General features: G+C 32.2%; 3 protein-coding genes across 3 annotated transcripts; 1 reads left to right on the top strand and 2 right to left on the bottom strand.

Moving 5' to 3' along the window:
* Positions 1-2,031: 2,031 nt before the first annotated feature.
* Positions 2,032-10,698, bottom strand: LOC119837215. The gene is made up of 8 exons (XM_038362742.1): positions 10,659-10,698; positions 9,865-10,066; positions 7,902-7,966; positions 6,981-7,049; positions 6,322-6,405; positions 4,860-5,558; positions 3,213-4,616; positions 2,032-3,085 (listed from the first exon to the last, which is right to left on the bottom strand). Exons 1-8 carry the CDS (start codon positions 10,696-10,698, stop codon positions 2,103-2,105), a joined length of 3,546 nt encoding a protein of 1,181 aa, XP_038218670.1. The 3' UTR covers positions 2,032-2,102.
* A 2,329-nt stretch (positions 10,699-13,027) lies between these two features.
* On the top strand, positions 13,028-17,951 carry LOC119837214. The gene is made up of 6 exons (XM_038362740.1): positions 13,028-13,079; positions 13,870-14,013; positions 15,347-15,496; positions 15,723-15,875; positions 17,020-17,568; positions 17,938-17,951. The coding sequence occupies exons 1-6, from the start codon at positions 13,028-13,030 to the stop codon at positions 17,949-17,951; spliced, it is 1,062 nt and encodes a 353-aa protein (XP_038218668.1).
* Positions 17,952-21,857: 3,906 nt separating this feature from the next.
* Positions 21,858-25,451, bottom strand: LOC119837213. Its single transcript, XM_038362739.1, has 6 exons — positions 25,385-25,451; positions 24,846-24,977; positions 24,071-24,442; positions 22,774-22,839; positions 22,338-22,490; positions 21,858-21,889 (listed from the first exon to the last, which is right to left on the bottom strand). Exons 1-6 carry the CDS (start codon positions 25,449-25,451, stop codon positions 21,858-21,860), a joined length of 822 nt encoding a protein of 273 aa, XP_038218667.1.
* Between the last annotated feature and the right edge of the window lie 32 nt (positions 25,452-25,483).

The raw sequence follows: 25,483 nt of genomic DNA, 5'->3' as shown, positions 1-25,483 counted from the left end.
GATTAATAATTGAGAGAGATTGATATTTGGGTTTTTCAATCGTTATTTTTTCTATTATAATTAATATACAATACTGTAGGAATACTGACCCTATGGCTTGGGGTTTAGGCCATAATTACATATCGCACCTTGCCGCTGTAGGTTTGCGCTTTGCCCTTGCCTTGTCTTGGGTGGGGGGCTGCAGCCGAGGGGGGAGGGACTGTCTATGGACTACCGATTAAACTGCACAGTGTTCAAGCAGTTGGTAGCCCCGGTACTTTCGCAATAGATGTCCTACGTAACACAGAGCCCTTCATCCGGGGCCCTATGTATGCATAGAAGTATTCTCCACAGGAAAAACATTAAAAAAGGTTTCACATGTCGCCGTTTTTTGCTTTAAGACGCGAAGATCGAAAGCAGTTTTTATATATCAAAGTATTGATATAATTTGGATTAATTAGTATAAACTAGCTTTCCGTTCGCTGACTCGTTCGTATAATCAAAGAATCTCCCATTAGAATGAATTGAGTAACCGTAGTAAAAATAGTCTATGTCTCTCTCTAGAGTCCTAACTATCTTATACACAATAATCATTTCATAAAATCGCTCTATTGGAACATGAAAGAAAGAACAACAAACAAACACACATTCGCATTTACAATTTTCGCTTGTAATAACGGAACCCTTCACCGCACGTCTACCGCCACGCACTTGACCGAATTAGAGACGCTAATGTTTACTTAATTAAAAAGGTTTTATAAATAATTATTTCATCACATTTCGTACTACTGCTAAATTAGCTTCCGCTTATGTAACTTGCGGTTAGTCACCACGACGAAAGGTTTAACGGGTTTAAAACAAGATTTATATAATTCTGCATATTGCTTGACTTAACTATACGTATTTTGTTTACGGTATAACAGCTTCTTGCCGCCTTACCCTTCAAGTAATGTTCAAAATAACGTAATTCTTAAAAATTATACACAAATACATTATCTGAAAATGTTTCACTAACTATTCTAATAGTGTCTATTAAACAATTAACGATTTAATGTCCCTCACGTAATTCATACATCGACCAAATAGAGAAAAAGAGCTTTATATTGTAGAATAATTCAAGATCCTGTTAAAATGAAAATATTTCCCGGCGAAAATTGCAATGTATTTATTCCTTAATAAACTGTCAGACAGAAGTTTTTATATTAACATAAAAACACGATTTAAATTAATTATCTTTATTTAGAATACGAACTTATACAAATATTTACACTTATTGCTATTTTATTGCACGTAATGCAGTTATTTACTACGTTGATACAAGTTTTATTCAATTTAGATTGCAAATGATTTTGCGTACATTTTCTAGAACAAGGTTATCAACCTTCAAATATTTTGTTAACTATATCAAGGAGCGATTTATAATGAACAAGGTATCGTGACAGATGTTCTATCAAATAGAAACTCCTGTTTTGGGCATATACTCTGAATTTTAATCAACACATCCAGTGTTGTAGTTGAAAAAAATCATTCAACCGTTTTGGTCTTTCGAATTATTTTAATCTGTTTATTTAAAAAAATCAAAGAATGAAATCTGCATTTTTTTAATATCATTCGTTTTTCTTTTTATAAAACTATAATTATGAATCTAAATGCTTGTGTCCCACAACTCGTATAATAAGTTGCTACAAACGTATCTAAATGAACATCCATCGGGTATATTAGATAAATGATTAATTATCAAATCAGACATTCACCCCGTTAATATAATATTACATTAATAATCTCTGTCATAGTAATTTATACTTAAAATTTAACATATAAGCGCTAATATTAACTACGATAAAATTCACTTACATATATTAAACTAAGGTTTTAGTGAACTCGGGTAGAGTATTTGTTTTCAATGTAGAAAATCTAATGCAATAAAATCAGTTTAAATAAAATTAAAAAAGAAAATCGTCATAACAAAACAATGAACCGACCGTGTAGCAGATATATGAGATACTATAAGGGTGTAATACCGATCGTATTTGTTGTTTGTCATAATAATAGATTATTGGCCCAGACGTTTTACATAAACTAAATTGCACAAATCATGAAATATGTTATCATTACATTTACATTTATACGAAGTCAGAAAAAGCATCATTTTTATCTTCCTTGGAATCTGACTCGATTTCCATTTTGTCTGTATTATAATCCAATGAATTAAAGAGATCCATTGGCTTCACCCTTACGACATCTGTGCTCTTTTTGTTTTGCTTTTTCGTATCTATTTCCTCACTAGACATGCCACTAACTGGGTTTGCATACTTGTCCGTGCGTTTCTTACTTGTTCGAGTAACAAGTCGAGCCTTGTGTGTGCGACGAGATTCTGTAGTTTGTTTTGTTGTTGATTCGGTTACTGGAGATGACATTTTAACATCCTGATCCATTGTATCTTCAACCCAGTCTAACTTTGGGCTAATTTGTTCTCTGTCGTCTTTAATATTAGCGTCGATTGTTGTTTTAGTTTCATCTCTGTCTATTTTTATATCTGTTTCAATATTATGCCGTAGTTTTTCCTTTTCTTTATCGATTTCTATTTGAAACTTATAGTCGTCAATTTTCATTGCCTCTGTGATTGACTTTTTAGTTGAAGCCTCTATACCGTCATACTCTTCTTCGGCATCAGCATTAAAAATGTCGTATTTGCTTTTCACTAATTTATCTTCAAAATTATCGCCTTTACTCGTTGATTCTTGTTTAGTGCTTATATATACAGGAAACGTGTCGCCTACTTCTTCACCTTTTATATTGTAATGTCTGGGATTATATATGTTAACATTTGAATCATATGCAGGTGTAACGTATTTGTCAATTTTAATAAACTTCATACTTTCCTCATGATCGTCACCAAATGATTCGACGGTCTTAATAATATTGTCATCACCATTCATTATTTTATTTTCAACCGTATTTAAAGTTTTCGAATCATTTTCTGACGACTCCGTGGTTCGCGTAGGGATTGGTCGCACTGGTTTAAATTTGGCAACATTATTTCTTAAAAGTTTAATATCAGGAGCGTTTTTGATAGCATCTAACAATAAATCAATTCCATCCTTTACTGTAAACAAAAAGAATATTAATAAACATCAAATTTTAAATTTGGAAGGACTAAAAACATTAAAAATTAAAAAAAATCTAGTGCTATGAATAAAATCGATTCTGTAAATTATGTAATAAAATATTACCTGGAGTCACATCTACAGGCTTATTCTGCTTAAGTAAATATTCCATAAGCATTAATAAATACTCAATAGCGTCTTCATCTCCCATTGCTTCTCTTTTCAGCCGCTTTTTAGGGTTCAATCTCTGACTTAAATTCTTAAGTTTCTTCAGATTTCTAATTACACTTTCAGAATAAGCGTCGACAGTTGAATTAATTACTTTTTTTTCTACATGTTTGATATTTGTATCGTTTACATTTCCTTGTAAACTTAATAAAGCATCGTACATTTTTGACATAAACCTATTCTGAACTAAATTGTAACTCAGCAGCAATTTCTTTAATCGATTTATTTTATCATCAGTTTTTTGAACACTGTTTTGTTTTGTTACATTTTTGGTACATCGTGAAGGTCTAATATAATTTTTATCCTTATATTTATGTTGCTTTTCTATTATATTCAGAATGTCACTCAGTGTGAAGGCAAACTTTTCGAGTGACTTTACAAATTCCTGAGCGTTTTGTTTGATATAATTAACTTGAATGCGTTGTGTCTCCGTTACATTAAAAAGAGTTGGATCTATTAGGTAATGTTCCCTTAAAATTACCTTTAATTTCTCAATATCATTCTTTTGACATGTATTTAAAGTAACATTGTCTTTGTTGTTCAATAAATATAACAAGCCTTTAATACTTCTGACAATTTTAAGAATATCATATATCTCCTGTTTCAAATGTTTCAATTTCGATTTCAATGCTTTGTCTTTTAAGTCGGGATGACATGCACCGAAGTTTTTGCATAGTGAATTAAGAATATTTTTCTGTTGTGATGTTTCCTTTATGTATTTCTTGCTTCTGCTTTTCTTTTTGTCAAAAATGTTTTTCAACAAATTTTTCAGCACGGACAATATGTCCACGCTCTTCACTTTGGCTTTAACTTCTTCGGTATTATTCGAATGTAGACCGAAGAAAAATTCTTTAAAAATCCTTTTTAATTTACAATTCCCCGGGGAATTAGTTTTCTTGGCAATGTTCTGGTATCTATGGATGAATTTCTTGTTTGTATTTATTGAATGATTCAAATTTTGTTTTGTTAATGTTTCATTGTGATCTTCCCATCCATCATAAATGGTATCATTATACTTTGAAGCTACTGGTTTCATTAAGTACATACCAATTGTAGTGTTACCTTTTGTACACCCAGAATTACTCGAATTGACCCGTGCATCATTATTATATTCCATATTACTGTTTCCATCGAATGTTGTACTCGTGATATTATTTAATGTGAATGTTTTTTCATCAGTATTTATATCATATCTGTAATAATTAATTGGTTGGGACGATATAGTGGTTGAATTACGAATTACATCTTTCATGAATTTTATTTCTGTGAAGTTTTGCAATTCGTTTGGCGTTGGTGTGGGCCCTGAAATATAAATAAAATATGTACTTAAACTAAGTGGTATGTAACCGAGTTATATATTGCATTTCTGTAAAAGTCTAATATTAATACTATGGATATAGAATCTTTCTTATAAGTATCCAATTTGTAAAACCTTGTTGATATAAAAGTGTGTGTGTAGAATGGTATCCACTGTATATTATTTGTCTTAGTGTAAGGCTAACTGGTATTGTGCAGGATATTAAAGTATTATACAGAAATGTTTACCAACAACATTGTGGTTATTGTCTGATAATGTAACGCTCCTTTTTTGTCTCTTTCCCTTGCTCGGCTTTCCCGTTTGCTTTTTCAACGTCACTTTCTTATTCCATGGTTTTTTATTAACTTTTTTCATAGTTTTGTTTTGCTTGGCCTTCTTGGATTTTGCTTGTGTTGGCTTCTTATGGTGATAATGTTTTTGCATTGATCGTTTTTGAACTACTTTACCTTTAGCTGCATTTTGATTTCTCATTTTACTGTCAGACATAATTTTGTCTACTTTAGACATAACTCTTTTAACAATTGCTTCTGCTAGCTTGTATGTATCGTTTTTGTGTTTTACGTTCTGTAGAGCACTTCGGTAGGATTTTTTTGATAATTCATGAGGAGAAGGCTTTTTATTCATAAACTTTCTGTTTGCCGGTTTAGTTTTTGTTGGCTTTTTCGGTTTTCTTTGAGTTTTGTTCATGTAAGGTATTTTCTTGTTTTTGTTATTTTTCATATTATTTTTTCTTGCGTTTGGCTTTTTCACTGAAGGCTTTTTAGACGGTGGTTTATATTGTTTTTTAGGTTTCTTCATAGGTTTAGTACTTTTTACATTCGGCGCCTTTTTTGTCCAACCCGATTTCCCATTACCTTTATCATTCCTCTTGACAATTCTTTTTTTGAATGGTACTTTCTGCTTGTTCTCTTGTTTCTTGCCGTTTTCTGTAAGTAAAATACCTTTGCAATAGGCCGTTACCTTAAGATGCTCATATATCATTTCACCACATATGTAAAACATCAGCAAATTTCCTAGTTATTTAATTCATTCATAATTTTACCATGAATTACCGAAATATTATATTTTACAATATCTACATTCTCATGAACATAGAATTTCATAATATTGTTATTGTGGTAACTTGTTGCTCACTAGTTTCTCAGCATAGCAGCTGATGTAATCGATATTCAAAGTTTCCTGAGAATGTACTCTGTTATTGTATTAATATAATATAACAAGGTTAAAAAACACTTTTACACTAGGTATTTATATTTATCACTAGCGGTCCGCCCTGGCTTCGCGCGTGGTACATATATACCCTTTAGCCTAAATAAAATCGGAGCAGCAGTTTCTGAAATTAGTGCGTTCAAACAAACAAACTCTTCAGCTTTATAATATTAGTAAGTATAGATTGAAAAAAATAGATTTAAGGAGTTTTATTATTAATATGTCATTTAAAAAAAATGATCAACTGGTAAGTATATACTACGTACATTTTAAACAATAACATTGGCTGACTCATCAGACGTCCAATTTCCCCTATCATAAGGAAAAATTGAAATACGTACCTATTTTTGATATCCTACGGCTTCGGGGGTATAAATCTTTTTTTTGCCTATTTCATAATTTTTTTAGGTTTTCAAGAACATTATAGTAGGAAATACTGGTTAAATTCGAAAAACTAAACGATTAGCTAGGTATACATACTATTCGGGCAGAAACTTAGTATATGACAATCCCATCGTCCGTTAGCGTCGCAGTCGCATACTGTGCAACCTATACACCAATCCGCTGGAAAAAATTATACGTGGATATTGAAATAGCAATAAGTGTGGACCCTAAAACTTAAGCACCTTAATAATAGAAAGTTAAAAGGCTAAAAAACGAATTTACATCACTCTCTTCGTGAATTTTTTACGATTTTTCAATATCAATAATAATAATTAACTCTTTATTGTACACCAAGAAAAACAAATCAAAAGAACATAGCAACAATAGGATTTTTGTACAAAAGGCGGTCTTATCACTAACAAGTTTGATAATGGTATTAAAGAACCAAAATCTTGAATGATTCTCTTTAATAATATACTGCATAAAAAACCCAACACTGTTTATGCTGTTTATATAAATGATCACCGAGAAACTGTAATATACACCATAAAGATTATTTTGCGACTTACATTCCTGCGAGACTGTAATGCGCACATAAATTATTCTTATTGAAATAGTGATTCGCAGTATAAATAATATGTTAAATTGCATGCAAATGTGACTTTTTAGATTATAATCTGACGGTTTTCAAAATCTTACAGCGACACATATTATTAGAATATGAATAAAATCATCACATCTATAAAAAGTGTCACCTGGAGGACATCCTTCGCTGAAACTCGACTCATAAGGCTTGCATTGTTCGCTAATTCGCTTGTCGAAAACTGAAAAAAATACATTTACACAAGATTAATTGAAATGAAAGATTGTTAACCAACAGTGATCGCTACAGACTAAGGGAAATCAAAACAAGAAGAAGCGGAGGCCCATATCCTTTTCCTTACCTTCCCAGCCCTTTCCTTTATTCCTCCCGTCAATCCCTTCTTCCCTTCCTATTAATCCTTTCCCAATTTGAAATAGGCAATCCTGCGAAGGCGTATAAAGGCGTATGCAAACGACCTTACGCCTCTCCAAATGTAGGGCGGTGGTAGCGCTTACCATCAGGCGACCCACCAGCTCAATTGCCGACGAAGACATAAAAAAGCAAGAACCCCTAAGTCTTACGTTATAATCACCGTTTTACATAGGAGGTGATTTAAAGCACGAAAATATAACATTCCACAGTAATTCATTGCTCATATATAATTATTATTAGACACATCCAGGAAGGAAGACCCGGAACTTGGCACCAATGAACTGCGAAACTACTTAATTTGCAGCGTGAAAATATTCAAGGACGTATGGAATGTATCAGAACAATCAATTAACAAAATTAACCTAATTCCAGTGTGGGGTACACTTCACTTCAGTAGTCACTATATTTCACACTACTACGAGTATTATAAATGTGAAAGTTTGCTTGTTTGGATGTTTGCCCGTTAATCACGCTGAAACTACTTAACGGATTTTGATGCTTGAAGGATTTTGATGAAATTTGAAATGTAGATGGGGTATGAGCTGACTTGGGTGATAGGATACTTTTTATCCCGATTAAATACTCCCTTGAGATAAAACAGGAATCTTGATATCCGGGCGGAGCCGAGACGAGCGTCTAGTATATATTTAACATTGCTTACTGTCTCTTGCGGCGTCTCGGAAGAAAATATCAGTAAACGCTGGACTACGTTTGACTCTCGTTTCTCTGTAATAAAACATGATTCATGAACAACATTATTGTTATAAAATAGTAATAGGCAATTATTTGCCAGTGTAAAGAAAATATGGAAATTTCAGGATGCCTTTATTTTTTCCTCACCCCTCCCTCATATGTAAAGAAATTTTGCATGGCAGTGGTGGTTGCTTACCAGGCGACCAGCTCGGTTGCCCGCTATGAATAATATGGACTAACTGATTTGTATCGTAGCTTTTTTCTACTACGGAGAAGATACTTGTTTGAAAATTTTGAATTAAATCCAATGAATTAACGAACGAAGTGAAGTCACATCGATTCATATTCGATCATAGCGATTCTCCTAAATATAAAAACTGAAAATACTTTTATAAAATTGGGACTCTATAAATAATACTATTTCAATGACTCCTAATAAATTGAGGGTCATAAAGAAAAGCTCTGTATCAAAAAGGGTAATTATAAAGTTTACAATTAGTCACGCTATTCATCTGCTGGATGACAACATGGTGACAGTATGGTGACTAAACTGGTATTGTTGCTAAGAATAAGCAAAAATATTTGTTGCTAAATCTCAACAATGATACATGCAGTCATCTTGCTGTGATTTTTTTTTAATTTTAGATACGATATTCAAATTCATTTATTTTTCAAAAAAATCTAAGTATTTCTAATATTGGCATTTTGACATATCTATTTTTTTATTGTTGCATATGATAAACTATACTTCTTTTTTACAAAAACTGTCGAAGTTCCTGGGGAGGAAGGTACCACTCGAGATTCTAAAATGGGACCAAATCACAACGAATTGAAAGAGAAATTTGATAGATTTTCAAGTGAAAACCCACAGCTATATCCACTAGATAACAAAACAAAAAAAAAAGTTTGGACAATCCAAAAGTGCACGCCTTATAGCGGTTTTTAATTCTTTCAAGAAAAAAATTAAAATAAAAAAAGAGACTTTTGAATTTTTCGCGCCATTGTCCACCCAGAAATAGACTACACGGTACAGGTACTACACGCAAGTATTGTAAACGAGCCTTTTTGCATAACGTAACAGAAATACCTCAACGCTCCGCTTATGAGGCGTGCAATAAACGCAGTTTTTAAATAAGAACTAAGACCCTCTTTTATTTTTGGGAACATTTTAAGACTTGATACATAACAAAACTATCATACAGAATGAGCAAGTATTTAGCTAAATCAACAATTTGTCAAAGCATTGGATGTATAACAAACGTCATGCAATGAAATGACACAAATACGCGTGTTACTGAAATGTAAAGCTTTTGTTTTAACAATATTATGTAAAATCCGACACTGTATGACTTTTTGAATGAATTTGAGTAGTAAGTAATGATAGTATGGCTAACTGAAATTCTTATTGTGTATTTATTTACTTTTCTTTCCTAATTATGTTTTTGGTATACATCTATTCATACATACGTGGAAAATCACTAACTCGGTCATCTCCAAATCTCCAAAATCGGAGAATGTATATAGGCGAAATGTTACAGGCAGTTAGTTAATAAAACAGTTTTAGACTAGGACATACCTAGTGCAATTCTGTATCTATTTCTAGCAAACATAGCTAAGAAACAAAATCTTATTTTTAAGAACATTATAAAAACAAGTTTTTACGTAATTGAATAAAAAAAGGAATTCGACCAAACCGAAATATGTACGGCTACGATGCTACGATGCCTCAGATGTATAAATGTAACACTCCTTTGTGTATTAGCGGTTAATTCTAACAATATTAAATAATAGGAAATTTTCATAACAAAAAGCGATGTTAAATAATGTTAATTATAAACTAAACTGATGTTTTCCAACCATTACCTGTAAGACCATTACGAACAAAAAAAATAGATTAGACTAGATTAAAAAAAATCATCTCAATGCCATACCGTATACCATAATGCTTATAACTTTTCGTATCACAACGGCTGCGCTCTCGTCTCCAACAGACGGCTGATTGTGGGTCCCTGCAGAAGCACAGGAGACATGGGCCAAGCTCTATCGCATTTGGTATCACATCTCGCTGGAAGAAGTAGCCCACGTCAGGGCAAGAAGTGATGTTCTTGGTGATGCTGGGGGCTTGGGGTAAATCTGATGAAGAATGGAACCTTCTATAATGCTTTTTTATAGTCACGATTGATTGCAATCTTTGATTGATTGGGACATTTATTTTTAGTATTTTTATACCATCAATGAAATTCACATTTGAAGCAACATTAAGAAACATTTAAAAGCGTTTGTGATACATTTAATGTTATGTCCACTTGGACTTCAATACTAGTCTACTAAGAATATGGTCGCCTATGTAAATATTCCAGTTCATATTAATTAAGTAAAACAATAAAAATAGCTCTTAAATATGCAATTAATTCAATAACATCGTAGGAAGAACATTACATCTTTATGCATAAAATATTTAGGTATATCAATTCCATTAGGCATATTTAAATTCAATTACGGATATACTGTATAAAAAAATAATGGAGATGAATTTAGATGGGTAGAATCTAAAGTTTACTATGCTCATAAATAGAAGAATCCTACATAACCGTTTAACATTATATATGATTCATGATATATAACGAAGCTCTGAAGAACAATCCGATGTCTCAGCGTTGCCCAAAATTTCCAAAAAGATATCAAATTTCAGCAAGTAGATAATAATAGAATATAATAATCTCACCTGCCGTTGTCTGCTGAAACAAGAGTAGTAGAAGCAACATGGCGAAAGACTGATATCGCCCAGTGCAACGGTAACACGGCTGGTGTGTTTGTAAACATCGCAATTTTACACGTTTCTTCACAGAGCTGGACTTTCTTTGGTAATTATTTTCCATACATGCTTATTCGAAACGAAGGTGATAATAAAAATTATTATAAAACTAGCTGCGCTCCGCGGTTTTGACCGCGTAAGTCTGTATCCCGTAGGAATATCGGGATAAAAGGTTGCCTATATGTTATTCCAGTTGTCCAGCTGCCTACGTAAGAAATTTCATTGCAATCGGTTCAGTTGTCTTTGTGTGAAAAAGCAACAAACACACACATCCTTACAAACTTTCGCATTTATAAGTGTTAATGATGTTAATGTTATAGTTAATGATGAGTTCTTTAGCTTTGGCGTGATCTGCATAATTCATGTATAAATATCAAAACGGCATCAACATCCTAACAACGAATACGAATGGTACGTAACAATATAAGAAAATAGTTATAATATAACATGTACGTGCATATTACTGTGACATCGCTAAAATAATAATTCATCGTATTATCTGTTATATGATCTTGCCTATCCAAGCTTTCTGTTGTTTTTTACGGCTGTATCTTCTACGAGTATATGCCATACTCTTGCTTATGACCTGCAATCATATCTTCGAGAGAAAAGTTCCTATCTCAACGTAAATGTTAGCAGAAGTTGGTGATTATCGAAGCAATTTTTGCACAAGTATTATTCTTACTGTTATTTATTCTCACTGATTAATGTTTGTCTCTTTTTTGTGCTCTAAAACTATGAATATTTAACTCTATTCTCCTCTAATTTCTCCTTTTACACCTATCCGAATCCAGCCCATTCCATTAGCTGTAAACACGTTGACATTACGAAATGCAATCCATTGTTCCAGCGATGCGCGCGTCCGCTTGCCTGCTCGCGCTATGCGTTACCTCCGGTAAGTGAAATGTTCAATATCCTTCATTTTTACCAACTGCGTGGGAGATGTTAGTGTCTTTTTGTGTGTAAGACACTTTAGTGTTAGATATATCGATTTTTAAAACAAAGAAGGTTATCAATTTGACCTAAACAACATTTCAAATTTGAACAGTTATTGGATATGTAAGTCAATGTAGCTTCTAAAAACGCATACCAAATTTCATATGCGAATGTTTGTTTGCCTTAGTTAAAAAAATAAATCGGATCATAATGTTTTGAGTTGTGTGGGTCGATGCGTATGCTCCAATTTAAGGATCAGTGCAATTCATTTTGATCACTATCGGTCCAGTAATATTTGAGATATAGGGCGACTATGTAGCATTTACAAAGGAAATAGCGTCGCAACGGCTTCCCCGCCTTCACGCGCTTTCAAACGGTAGAATCGTTGAAGTCGTTTTAATCTTGTTAATCTTCTATATGACTCATTTTATAAACATTTTTGTTCGAAATGTTTTCACCCAAAAATAACTACACCGATTTAAAAAATATTTTACTGTTATAAAACTGTAGTATTTCTAAGTGTAAGTACATCTATTTATCCCCTAAACTGAGTAGAGACACGGCGATATTATATCAAACTTATATATAAACATATTAATATTATAAATGTGAAACTTTGTTGTTGTTTGGATGTTTGTCCGTCAAACACAGTGAAACTACTGAACAGATTTTGATGAAATTTGATATAATTAATTATGGTTATGACTTGGGTGCTAGGATACTTTTTATCTCGATTAAATGCTCATGGGATAAAACAGGAATCTTGATATCCAAGCGGAGCCGGGACGAGCATCTAGTCTTATATAGTTCCATTGTGTATTTTGCTTTCAGTGTCTGCACTCGTCCACAGATATACTCCGTATAAGGACTATTTCACAGACAATTCCAGGAGTGAATATTATGGTAAAGTTAAAGATATCTTGTATCCTGTTGACGTCAGTCATGATGAACCCAGAATGAGAATAATAGATGGAATGTTATATGACTACGTTGATATTGGTGAGGTTTTTCTTTAAGAAAATAAAATAGTTTATAATTTGTGTTGTATTTTTAAATACTTTATTGTGTATAATTTATATTTATAAGAAAGTTTCACAAAAGAAGAATTCAATTTCAATGAAATTATTGACCAGATTTTGTCCTGGCAGAACCTTTTTATGAAAATATATTTAAATGTAAAATGTATTTAAAAGTAACTTGAAACAAATCATACTGCACTACACTTTTTAGAAACAAGTTTATTTTCTATATGTATATTTACGAATACACGTACATACATTTTTTATAAGCAAAATCTAATAAACTTTACTGTGTTTAAAATTGTTTAAGTTTCAACCCAACCGATGTACAAAGATTGTGTGCCGTTTGTCTCACAATACTCCGACTGCTCTATCGGTAAGTATCTCACTTTTATTACATAGTTTTTGGCCTAATTTACCCGACTACGATACAAGATTGTGTTTTAGGAAGAAGGCTCATGTCATTTAATTGGCTTTATTTTATTTCTAAACATGGAGCTCAAAATATTTAAGCTTGTAAGTCGTTGGATTCAACTTACGAGTTAAAATAACATTTGGTAATATTAAAAAAAAAATGTATATATATATATATATATATATATTCATCTATAACCCTTACAGTATCTTTGTGTGTTCGCCCCTTGCACTGAACAGGCTTGCTCTTTTCACTCAATTCTAGAAGAGTTACAATCGTGTATTTTAGTATTTGTGAGACTCTATGGCTTGAATGTCTTGATTATGGCTCAAAATGTTTACATCTATAAGATTAGATTGCGAGTTAAAAATAATACTCTGTTTTAAAAAATATAATCAAGTAAAACTAAAGCGCATGCGTAAATGTTAGGATCAACTTAATCGTCTCACTTGCATACGGAGTCTACATGGGGAAATTATTTAATCCTGGCAGTCCTAATCAGGATAATAAGCTTAACTCATAAAGTTATTGTATTGTTACCGATCTTTGATAAATGTACAAAATTTGAAATAAATCTGCCCATTGAAAGTGGGTCAAAATCAAGTTACATACAAACATACAGGTGAAGCTAATAAAAGCGTGTTCATAAATTATCATACCGGTGTAGCCTAGTTATCCTATGACAATGACCTATTCCAATAAATATCAATATGAATAAATATATCCTTTAAAACTAATTATTAAATTGCAGAAAACATATGCCTCGGCTGCACAGTCTGCCTCTGTGACATGGTGGGCAGGTGGAACTGCAGCCAAGGGCAGAAGTGTAGACCTGATCCTCAACTGGAGGTGGACCATCTTATCCTGGTTACTGCTATGGATAATCTGTTGGAAGGTCCAATTACACTATCGATAATAATTCAATTGACCCACTAATCAATAAAGTATGCAATCAATCAATAGATTTATCGTTCGATCTATCATTGAATGCTATCGTGCACATAAATGGAAAATACAAATACAACATCTAAATCGATCCTCCATAAACCAATCCAAACATAATAAAACTCTATAAAATCATTAAACGGTTACGCTGATTGCGACAGTAATATAATATTTGTGATACGTAATACTTATGAATGAAAATAATTAAGGTATAAGCTATATATAATATTTTAGGTATATATATATATATGCTCTCATTGAAAATATCCTATCCTACCAATATTAAAAATGCGAAAGTTTGTGAGGATGTATGTGTATGTGTATGTTACGCTTTCACGCAAAAACTACTCAACCGATTGCAATGAAATTTGGTACGAAGATCGATGGACAATTGGAATAACACATAGGCAACTATTTATCCCGATATTGCTACGGGAATACAGACCTACGCGGGTGAAACCGCGGTGCGCAGCTAGTACATGCAGAATGAAGGAATTGTAAATTTCCGTCTCCCTAACAAGTTGACATTGTTTTTGGCGCCAAATTGTCAATGCAGAAGCATAATGTACTTTTAAGGTTGTAGTTTGTATATCACAAGTCACGTCTGTCTTCTCTGACTAAATTATTGAGCAATAAAATAAAAGTGAACAGAAAGTGATTGCGGGTTTGAATGTTGATGAAACAATGCGATATAAACTTTAATTTAATGAGTTTTAAATCAGAGGACGCACCTTGGTTTCTTACGTATACCATAAACGAACATAGGGAAAGGTTTTATAATAATATAAATTTATAATAATAAATAATTTGTTAGTAACAATATGCTTAGAAACTATTTTAGTACATTAAATTAGAAATTATCCTATTCTATACCATTGATGCAAATAATTTACAACAATGGTTTACATAAAGACAATGTAATCTACTTGCAATACATTTTAAAAATGTATTGGGACCGTCTCGCACCCGGCGCACCAGGGATAAAATTTTTTAATGGTCAATAGGAAGTGCTTGACTAGAATCTTGCCTGATGGTATTTATTTTCTGCATATAAGCGCCCATGAGCTATGCAGCGGTAGTGCCACTGGAAATACTCTGTCCGCATTATGTTTTAATAACGTTATATTATATATAAAGTTGTCCGGTGTCCAAACGATATGAGAATGAATGATTGACTTTATATTCTTGCAAATATCTATTTATGAAATACAGCTACTTAATTATTTGTACCAGAAGTGTGTCAGACTATTAATTATTAAAAAATGTTTTTATACATTTTTTAGAAGATAAAGCATTAGGAGCAAGAAGAAAAAGGTCTTCGGACTTTGAAGGAAATTTAAAAAGTTACGAAGATCTTTCAAAATGGATGTATGGGATAAGTCCGTTTGATTTTGAGGATATAATCAATCAAACAAAATACATCAAAATGGATGGTAACTAAAGTGGTTTTATAATATATTATGGAGAATTGTGTAAATGTGTATATACTGTATCTGTATTTTTTTTTTTTTTTCATTTTAATTTTTAGTTTTATTTTGAAAGGATAGAAAAAAATGATTAAGAGACGGGATTCGAACCCGCGTCGAAAAAAAAATTGTATACACAATTTTTTTTTTATAAAAATGTGGTAAATCGCATATAACATAAGTCTATTTTCAGAAACAACAAATCACACAAATGAAAATGAGTCCCAGATATTTAACTTTGAACAATTTTTAATAGACGTTGGTTATTATTTTCACATGCATAAACAAGGGAATGACACTTTAAAAGAAAAAATAAGCAAAACAGCTACTGGTAATACGCAGGAAAGTGATTTAACTGATTACAAAGATTTTTTCACATTGCTCGAGAACCTAACCGAAAGTACAGACACAATTCCATCAGTACTTCATAACACTTTTTGTATCGTTCCACCCATTGAAGATTCTCACAAAACTGGTAAACAGGTTATTATTTTTTTCTTTACTCAATAATATAAAAAAAAACATTTAAGATTTTATCTATGTTCTAGAATTACCAATAAATACCTATGAGTTAATCTCTGATTATTTGAAGAAGCAAAGTGACCTGCTAACTCACTTTATGATGCCTCATAATATAACAAAGCGAGAAGTATCAAACATTGGAAGTAATAATACAAAAAACATCACAATATTCATCAAAAATATAACTGAGAACAGTTTTTATCCCCTGGAAAGTATAATAAAAGAAAAACAAGAGGAGTTAAGTGAACTCACTAATATACGTGACAATCTATTGGATTCAATCAATGCATACGTTGGTTTTGAAGTATCTAATATAACGAATACTAGCAAAATACAAAACGCAGATCTTCGCTTTATCGTTTATGAAGTAGATAAAAAAGACGATGAAAATTTAAGTAATATTCTTAGAATTGATAATCGCAGTCTTTTAGAAAAGTACCAAATAAAATTAAAAACAGACATTGGAGAAGTTATTAAGGACATCGCCGTTATACAAAGGTTGCCCAAATCATCAAATATTGCCCATGACTTAAGATTTCTAATTAGAGCATTAAAGCATTATCTTAAAAATATGCCGGGAAAATATGTCGAAAAAAGAAACGAACGAAATATTACAGACAATAACTTTAGACGACGTTATAACAGCGATAAAGAAAGAATAACTAATTCAGTTTTATTATTAAGTAACATATTAGAAGTATTAGACAAAGGATCGCCACAGGTCAATGTTCTCTCTTTAATGTCGAAAAAGGCAATGAAATTAATAAAACGAATAATAAATCAATTATATACTGATGAACTTAGTGGCGTACATTCAAAACTTAACGATGAAGAATACAATTTGGCTAATAATTTAGAAGAAATCGGTAGCAACTGGCAAAAAAGAATGACTGATATAAATAATTGTATTCCAGCAGAAAGGCTTTATAAAATGAAATTATTTCATCTTGAATTATCGGCTGATATAGATATTCTGAAAGACGTTTTAATTTTACGTGGATTTGCTGAAAGACGACGAATGTCTTTGATAAAAGATAGTAAAAGTGAAAAGAAAGTCATGGAAAATTTAATAAAAATACACAGCGACATTAGACGAATAACCGAAATGGCAAACGAACCCAAAAGGAATATTCCTGGTCCAAAACGTAGGAAGAGTAAACACGGATTTCTTCAAAAAGTGAAAAGGTTGTTGAAGAAATCTAAGCAAGGTATTCGTGGAATTTTAAAGAAGAATAAGGCCACACCAGATATGATCAAGAAAATTGCTAAGAAACGCCTCCATGATATGACAAAGAAAAAGCTTTCAAAGTATGAAGACACAATGTATAGATGGCAGGACAATTTAAATATTGTACCAAGAATCAAAAGGTCTGCGAATGAATTCCAAAACTTTATGAATCGTGTTAAGCATATAATACCAGGATACCTACACAGAAAGGTAAAGCCCGCTGTAGATTCCAAGAAAAGGAATAAAAATGTTAACAGAAATGTAACACGACGTGTAAAAAAGCATCGTAGTAAGTATTTCAGTCAGTTAAAAACTACTATTTAAAAGTTGCTAGATCAAACTAGAACTACAAAAATTATATACAGTAAGGATATCAGAGATTCTGATAAGTACTAATAGTGAAATCCCGTGTCCCCTTGTGAGATACGGGCAGACACATTATGCATTTGTTTCACTGATCGATTTTCTTTACATACAAGTAAGTGATCAACTTTTTATGACCTGCGAAACCGAGCAATTTTTTTGGTCCCTCGGTACAGAACAAGTCACGGTACCAAAGAGACGGACAAGTTAGCATTAGTAGGTTATTTGTGTATGTGATTATGTTGGCATTTATGTATTAAGGACAATATTTCCTGAAATTGCCTCTAATTTTTAGCTGACATGACTTGACATAATTCAAATTCAAACAATCGTTTTCTCCCCCCATCTTGGCTTCTGATTATTATTTATTTCCATTATTTAGTAGCATAAATTACAAGAAACGTTCGCTTGATATTATTGCATCTGTCATCAGATCATAAGAGAAGCACGACAACCGTGAAAACCAATCAGAAGAATCAAGCAAAACATCATTAAGTGTGAACTATTTGAATTTAAATACAATAAAGTACAATATTTCTCCATCTTCTCGGTACATTCTTGATTTTTTATTTCCTAACTTAGCTGAATATTAAATTTTTGCCTCTTGGATTAGCCCGTAACCAACAAGTAGGAATTTAGGGACAAGCTGACTACATTCATATTTCATAACATTACTAGTGAACAATCAACTATTGAGTAAAGCGATTTCATTCATTAAATTATTCATACATATTTACAAACAAGTTAAGATTCATTTTGGGCGTAGCTGAGGCGAGCAGTTAGCCTATTATATATAAACTATCTAACAGCCCCGCTATATTTATTTCCATACAACATATAACTAGGAAATACTATTTAATAATAGAGATGTTTATCGTCCACATTTTATACTATAAATTTTAATTAAAACCTTCAGAATTATCTTCAAGAACTTCACTCAGTCCCATCATAAGTACTTATATCATATATTCATATTTTAAATTAAAACAAACTTTACAAATCAACATTTAATTACAAAAGTACAAAAATACAAATATATACGTAAAAACATCCGTATCATTTAGCAAACATGAGATCTTGCGTATTTGCTCGCATACTTTCTCTTGGAGCCCGAATTTTCAATAACGGTTTCTTAAGGGCATATAGGAAGGTTCCTTTTAAATCTTTCTTTCCTGCTTCTATATGTGGATCTATAATTTCAACATAATATTATTCAATGACAAGCACTGGCGTACAAATATATACTTTCTCCCACAGTCACTTTATTATTAAGTAAAATTTACATATAGCCTTTTAAAAGTGTTTGATAAACACGCCTTAAAAGCACATTTAGGTGCTTTTAAGGCGTGTTTATCAAATGTATTGAAAAAAACTGTAATGACTTTGTATTGAATAAAGCAACTTATTTAACAGTCTTCACTGTAAAGTTTAAAAGAATTTGATTTTGGTCTTTGATTACGATAGTAGAAAATTTTTGAATTGACTTGAAAAAGACCTAATCCATCACGATTATGTGATAGAAAAATACTACTTACTCATTCTTCTAGTCTGATTAATTCCCTCAATCTTTTTGTTTTGCACTAAAATGTTAAACAATTCCCTTGCAAGGCTGCTGTTCCCGCGCCGTAGAGACAGTAAAGCTCTTTTTCCAATATTGTAATTAATATCGTCTGAATTAACACCTTCTTCTTCTTTTAGTTTCAGATATAATTGAATACGATTGTAAATAAGTTGATTTATTATTTGTTCTCGTGATAGTTTAAAATCTGTATTCACATTGTTAACTACTTTCGATTTTGAAGTATTGGTTACACCGCTTGGCTTTTTTAAATTGCTTTTTCTTAGCTTATTTGACACTTCATTTAGAGTAAAACTTGTGTTTAGTAGTTTGACCTGACGTTTAGGAAACGTTTTGTTCAAATTGGCAAGAACGTTGTTGCTTAATTTAATATTTGTAGCTGTATTGTCAATGAATTCAATAATTTCCTTGCGATTTTCTGTAGGTGCATTTTCAACAACGTCACCAGATTTATGTATGTTTTCCAAAACGTTTTTATGACGCGCTACATCTGCTTCCAAGGTCTTCAACAACATAAGTTGTTTGTGTGGTGGTATGACTGATAGCAATGCAAAGTTTTTGTATGTGTTACTTAATTTTTCTATATGATCTATCATCTTTTTTAAGTCATCATACGACTTTTGTTCTTCAAAGTCAAAACGTCTATTTTGCCTTTGTAAGTGATTAATATTTGTTATAACGCGTCTCCATACTTTCGCTGAAGTTGGCTTGGTTACATCGCTCGATGCACTTCTTCTAGACAATGGAATAGACTTAAATTCTAATGTTAAAGCTTCTATTAAATTTTCTATATTCTCTATAGGGGATGGCTTTTTAGTAGTTAATTGTTCTTGCTGGTTGTCATTCAATATGTGGCTTATACAAGGTAATATATCGGTTATATTAAAATTAGTATTATTTTTAGTACCCCTTTCTTTTTGTAATTCAGCTAAGTCATTAATTATAGATTGCAAGTGAAGTTTCAGCCTTTCTTTGGCAGTAGCGAGTTTATTCGGCTCTCGTTGGGCCGATTGTCTTAAAAACTCATACCTTTTTGCGGTTGTTGTCGATTGGGTGGTAGTTGACGTAGTTGTGGTGGTAAATTTATCTGGTTCTATTAGTTTCGATAAGTCAATAAAGGACTTTATTTTTAAAAATTCTGTCAGAGTGTCGATTATTTCGCCTTTAACATTAATAGAAGGGTTTGTAGATTCTTGTGCTATCTGATTTAATAAACAATGAGGATTATTCTGAATATGATTGACATAGTCTAAAACAATTTTGTCTTTAGCTGTAACCGTTAAATTTTCTAAATTCGCTTTCACATTTCCTTTTAAATTATTTTTTATGTTCTCGTCATTAGCCAATTGATTAAGTTGTTTCATTTTTCTATGTATTCTATTAGATTTATTCGTTGGCAATAATAATTTGGTTATCTTTTCTAATATATTAGCAAACATATCAAATTTATTTTTATCTATTGATACATCTTCCTCTGGATCAATCTTAATAGATGAATGACTTTTTAAGTTGTTGAGAGCCTTTTGTGTGTTTTCGAACTTTTGAATCAAATTTAACACATCCGTCAATTTCTGTACAACATCAGATGTAACATTTTTAGACGTTTTAACTTTTTCAGATTCCTTTACAGTCGTATTACATTTGGCTCTGTACTGAGTTTCTCGTGAGTTATTACTATCATGATGGAAATTTTTCTCTTTAATTGTTTCACAGATTGTGATATTATTAACATTTTTATTACTATTGAGCGTGTGTGATAGTTTCTCCAAAGCATTTTTGAGAAACGTTTCTTGTCTCAAATTTAGAGGTTCTTTAAATAGTTCTAACAAGTCATTTATTTTCTCGTGTTTCAAAGTATCGGTTTCAAATGAATCACTGGACTCTTTATCCATATTCCAGAGTTTGTTTAATAAATTTCCAGCGATAAAAGCCATTGCTGTTAAAGTGTCATTTTCTGGCGTGAATGTTATGTTAGATACTGGGATTACCTTTTTATCACCGATGACTTCATTGCCTTTACTTAACTCGTTAACAACAATTTTCGATAAGTATTTGTCTTTGTCTTTTTGGGAATAATTTCCAACGACACTATGTTTCACTATATCTAATGCTATTGATTTCTCATCATGTGGTAAGGAGTCAATTTTATTATCTGCAAATTGATGTTCATAGTCTTGAGGACTGTACTCAATGTGTAATGAGCTCAATTCGGTTTTGTTCATTCCATCGACTCCTTTACGTCGTGATATTTTGATGTTAGGATTCATTTTTTGAACTTCTATAGTTCCTGATTTATTAGAATTCTTCAAAGTATCTGTGAATAGTAATCATTCGTTAAACTTCGAATTATATTCGTTGCAAAAATTTACTGTTTATTTAAATCATACCTTCATTGATTTCATCAATAGTATTGTGGAATTTCACGGTACTGTTATGTTCTGGTTCATTTAAATCTACAGACCTTTTTTCTCGGGACAAATACGTGTCGAAATCATCTTCATAACGATTTTTATCTGAAACTTTAACAATGCGTGAACAAGTGTAATTCTTGCCTTTTGTTTAAACTACTTACCTTAATATAAAATAAAATGACAAATAAAAGTGCATTGTGCTTTATTTAAAAAAAAAAAGGTGCATCAGTGCTTTTCTTTTACAGCAATCAAATAACCTGAAAGAAATAAATTATTGATTGATACCGATTAAATTATTGAAATTAACTATAAATGTGACTTAAAATTAAAAAAATCGTACAAAAATTGTACTATTTTACCTAGTAAAACATCTTCTTCTGGGCCCGGCGGGAGAGGGACCAAACGTTGTTTAGTATTTTTTTGTTCCCTTTTTTTCACTTCTGTACATAAGATAATTATATTGACAATAAATATATAAAAATAGGTCATGTTGTATAACTATAAATTTTTATTTTTATTAAATAAAGCGGACAAACGAACAAGTGGTGCGCCCATTAATTATTGAGCTATCACGACACCCCACAAGCACAAGCACAAGCCCTCACAAGAGTCCCTGTGAAGGTGTTGCCGGCCTTTAACTAACTTAATTGCTGTTAGATTTTTATGATTAATATAAAAGCATTACCATTAACAAATCCTACATACCAGACATCAAAACGTCGATGGCACTATAGACGCTATCACCGTTGAGGCTGTTTTCTTCACCATCATCATCATCAGGGCAAGAGATGATGTCCTTGCATGCCCACTTGCCTTCCTCTGTGCAATGACATTTGGTGCAACCAGTGCACATGTTTTCTGAAATTTGAGATCGTTGTTTTGTTTTTGAGTTTGTAATTTAATAGCTGCTGGAACTCTGAACTGTGTTCCAACAGGTATACATCTAAAAACGACTGCGTTTAATTTAGTCGATACTCAGTTAATTTCTAAAGTCGTGTTCTATTAGTAGAGAGGCATATTTCAATGTATATTGAATATTATTGGTCCAGGGAATATCAATAATTGAAGCATTCAACAGAACTCCTTTATCTATTATTTAGAAGTTTATGGATTTTAATAAAAACTTGAAAAAAAAGCTTACCATCTGTACAATCTGAGTACTCCGACACAAATGGCACACATTTTGAATCATCTATTTTGTCACCCACTAAAATGTTTTTAAAGATTATTTATATTTAAGTTACCATTGATTTCACCGTTACTCCATGTAAAACAGTAAATGATATATAGGTATCAATAGCCTCAAAAATCGCTATTTTCGCTGGAATACTGGTTAAAACTGTTAAATTTTCTAGCCTAAATGCAATGGTTTAAATTTGGTCAAACAATTTTATTTCAGCAAAGTAACAGTATACATTTTACAAACTTATAAAATTATACGAAGATGTATGAAAAAGAAAAGTTAATTAAAAATTTTACTTAATAATTAGTTAATAGTTATAGATATTTAATTATAAGAAGTGCCAGTGCAGTTGAATAGGTTTCTCTATATAATAACAAAAACGTGCATAATATTCACGGTGCGAGACGTGCAAACCCTGACAATATCTCCAATCATAATTAAAACAAAAATAATCCATTTCATAAAATTTATTTCAAAACCATTAAAAAAATATAAAACCGTCAAACTCTCGTTAAACTAGACGCAAACAAAACAACAGACAATCATAAAAACACAAAAGAAATAACGAACTGTCAGTGATGACGTGCAGATACAATTTTCAAACTGAGAAATGCTATTTAAAAAAAGGTTTCATTGCCATATAAAAAAATATATAATGTGTTCACTGTTCATAATTTGTCGCTTCTCACTTAGCTTTGTGCTATAAGTGAGTCTTACTCCAATTCCCTAAACATTAAATAACATAAATAACTAACGTTAATCTTCGCTTTAAAGTAAAAGTATATACTAGTCAAAATAGCATAAATCAGATAAATAAATAAATAATTCACGATATCAATCTAATCATTGTTAACGATAAAGTCAACGTAGTCTCCGGCCGGGCTGCCGGCTAAGATATTTTCTTTGGGCACTTTCCTCCGCAACTGCCGGATCTTGTTCCTGACTTGAGCGTGCAGGTTCCTCCGGTGACCATTCGGGTGGTTGCAGCACAACGTGTCACCTCCTGCAACCAATCTTACATTTAAACACCGAATATAATGGAAAAGTCTGAATTTAGAGGAATTTGGAACGCAAGATTGGCAACAGGAGGTTATGGAAGAATTTTCTACGTACTTTTAAATCTGAGTCCTGTCTGAATAATCGAGATTTGAAAGGAATGCTACAATAAATACGTTTCGTTTTAACCACAAATATTAAAATTCAATTGGAGATATTGCCGTTTTAAATCAAACAACACCTAGAAACCTTATCATACCCTTATCTATCAACTCAAACATAGAATCATCCATAGTCCGCCGTAATCTGTACGAAAGTTGCCTGAAATATGCGGGACGGTCTTGCTGGAACATTTTTGTGTATTTATGCCTCATCGCATCTGGTTCTTTTATGATTCTGTAGTATTCACAGAACCAGGGATCTCGGTTAATACAACTAGCGGCTTTAGCGTCAACAGAACAGACACAGAAGAAGCAAACATCGATATTATCGTAGTCTAGAAGGGACTCGATCTCGCTGGCCACGTCTATGTCTGTGTCATTCGCATTGAGACTGTTACTGTAGTAGGACGTGCCTCGGAGACATTTTGATTTCGCTTCATAGGGTATCTCATCTCTATGCCAAATATAATCTGCGGTGTTAACAAAATTTTACATGAAAATAACTTGAAAGTAATTTAAAGCCAATTCAAATCAACTACCAATTTTTAACCTAGCCAACTATAAATAATTTTCTTATATTAATATTGCAGTCCCGTTACACGCAGATCTTGTAAGAGAATCTCTTATCCACCTACCAACTGCACCGGCCTATACAACACCAACCTCGCCTAATTCTATACGCCAAAGCTCTATCGTGTGCGAAAGGTAGATTTTTCTCCATATCTTCTTTCAGAGAAGCCATTTTGATACATTCATTAATGTTTCTGGCTGGTCTTTTAGAGCAATACTCGTCTTTTCCTTCTACGGAACACACACAAATTTCACACGTTTCTTCTTTCGCTTCGTAATTCATGTGACTGCGTCTGTATTCACCCTCTTCTTCCGTTTCATACTGGGTAATGTTTGGTTTTTGAACTATTTTAATAATAGTACGACCTGGGACACATTTAAGACCTCTGTCCCCTAATTCTTCTATTTTTGGAGGATTGGGATTGTAAAAGAAATCTAGAAATATTGTGTCACATTTTAGGACGTAGACTAGAGTAGACTAGATAGCTATGCAAAAAAATAAATAAATCAATGAAACATTCATAATTTATATGGAATCCTTCGATATTATCATACTGCCTGATACTAACTGATCACAGCACAACTAAACCATACAAGTTAATTACTTGGCTATATTATTTTTTGACCAAGGCTAAGTAGTTGCTTAGAATAGAAGCCTCAACGCTAGTAAAGGCCATCGATGACTTAATAAAATTCCTATAAATAATTCACCTTAATCATTCATAATATACCTCAAATCATTTCCATATTATTTCCTTAATTTCCAGTATAGTTTTAGAATATAATCCTTATAAACAGATCTTATGATATTTTATCATAGTGTAATCATTTTATATGCTTACCTGCAGTTACAGGGGTCCCCGCGAAGGCAAGGAGCACCAAGACAACAAACAGTAGACCCACGTTCATGGTGAATCACCAACTATGAGACAATCAAACGC

The sequence above is a fragment of the Zerene cesonia genome, chromosome 26 (genome assembly GCF_012273895.1).
Source record: "Zerene cesonia ecotype Mississippi chromosome 26, Zerene_cesonia_1.1, whole genome shotgun sequence".
In the NCBI taxonomy this organism is placed as follows: domain Eukaryota; kingdom Metazoa; phylum Arthropoda; class Insecta; order Lepidoptera; family Pieridae; genus Zerene; species Zerene cesonia.
Note: the sequence above shows the minus strand (reverse complement) of the source record. Positions and strands in the feature narration are given on the sequence as shown.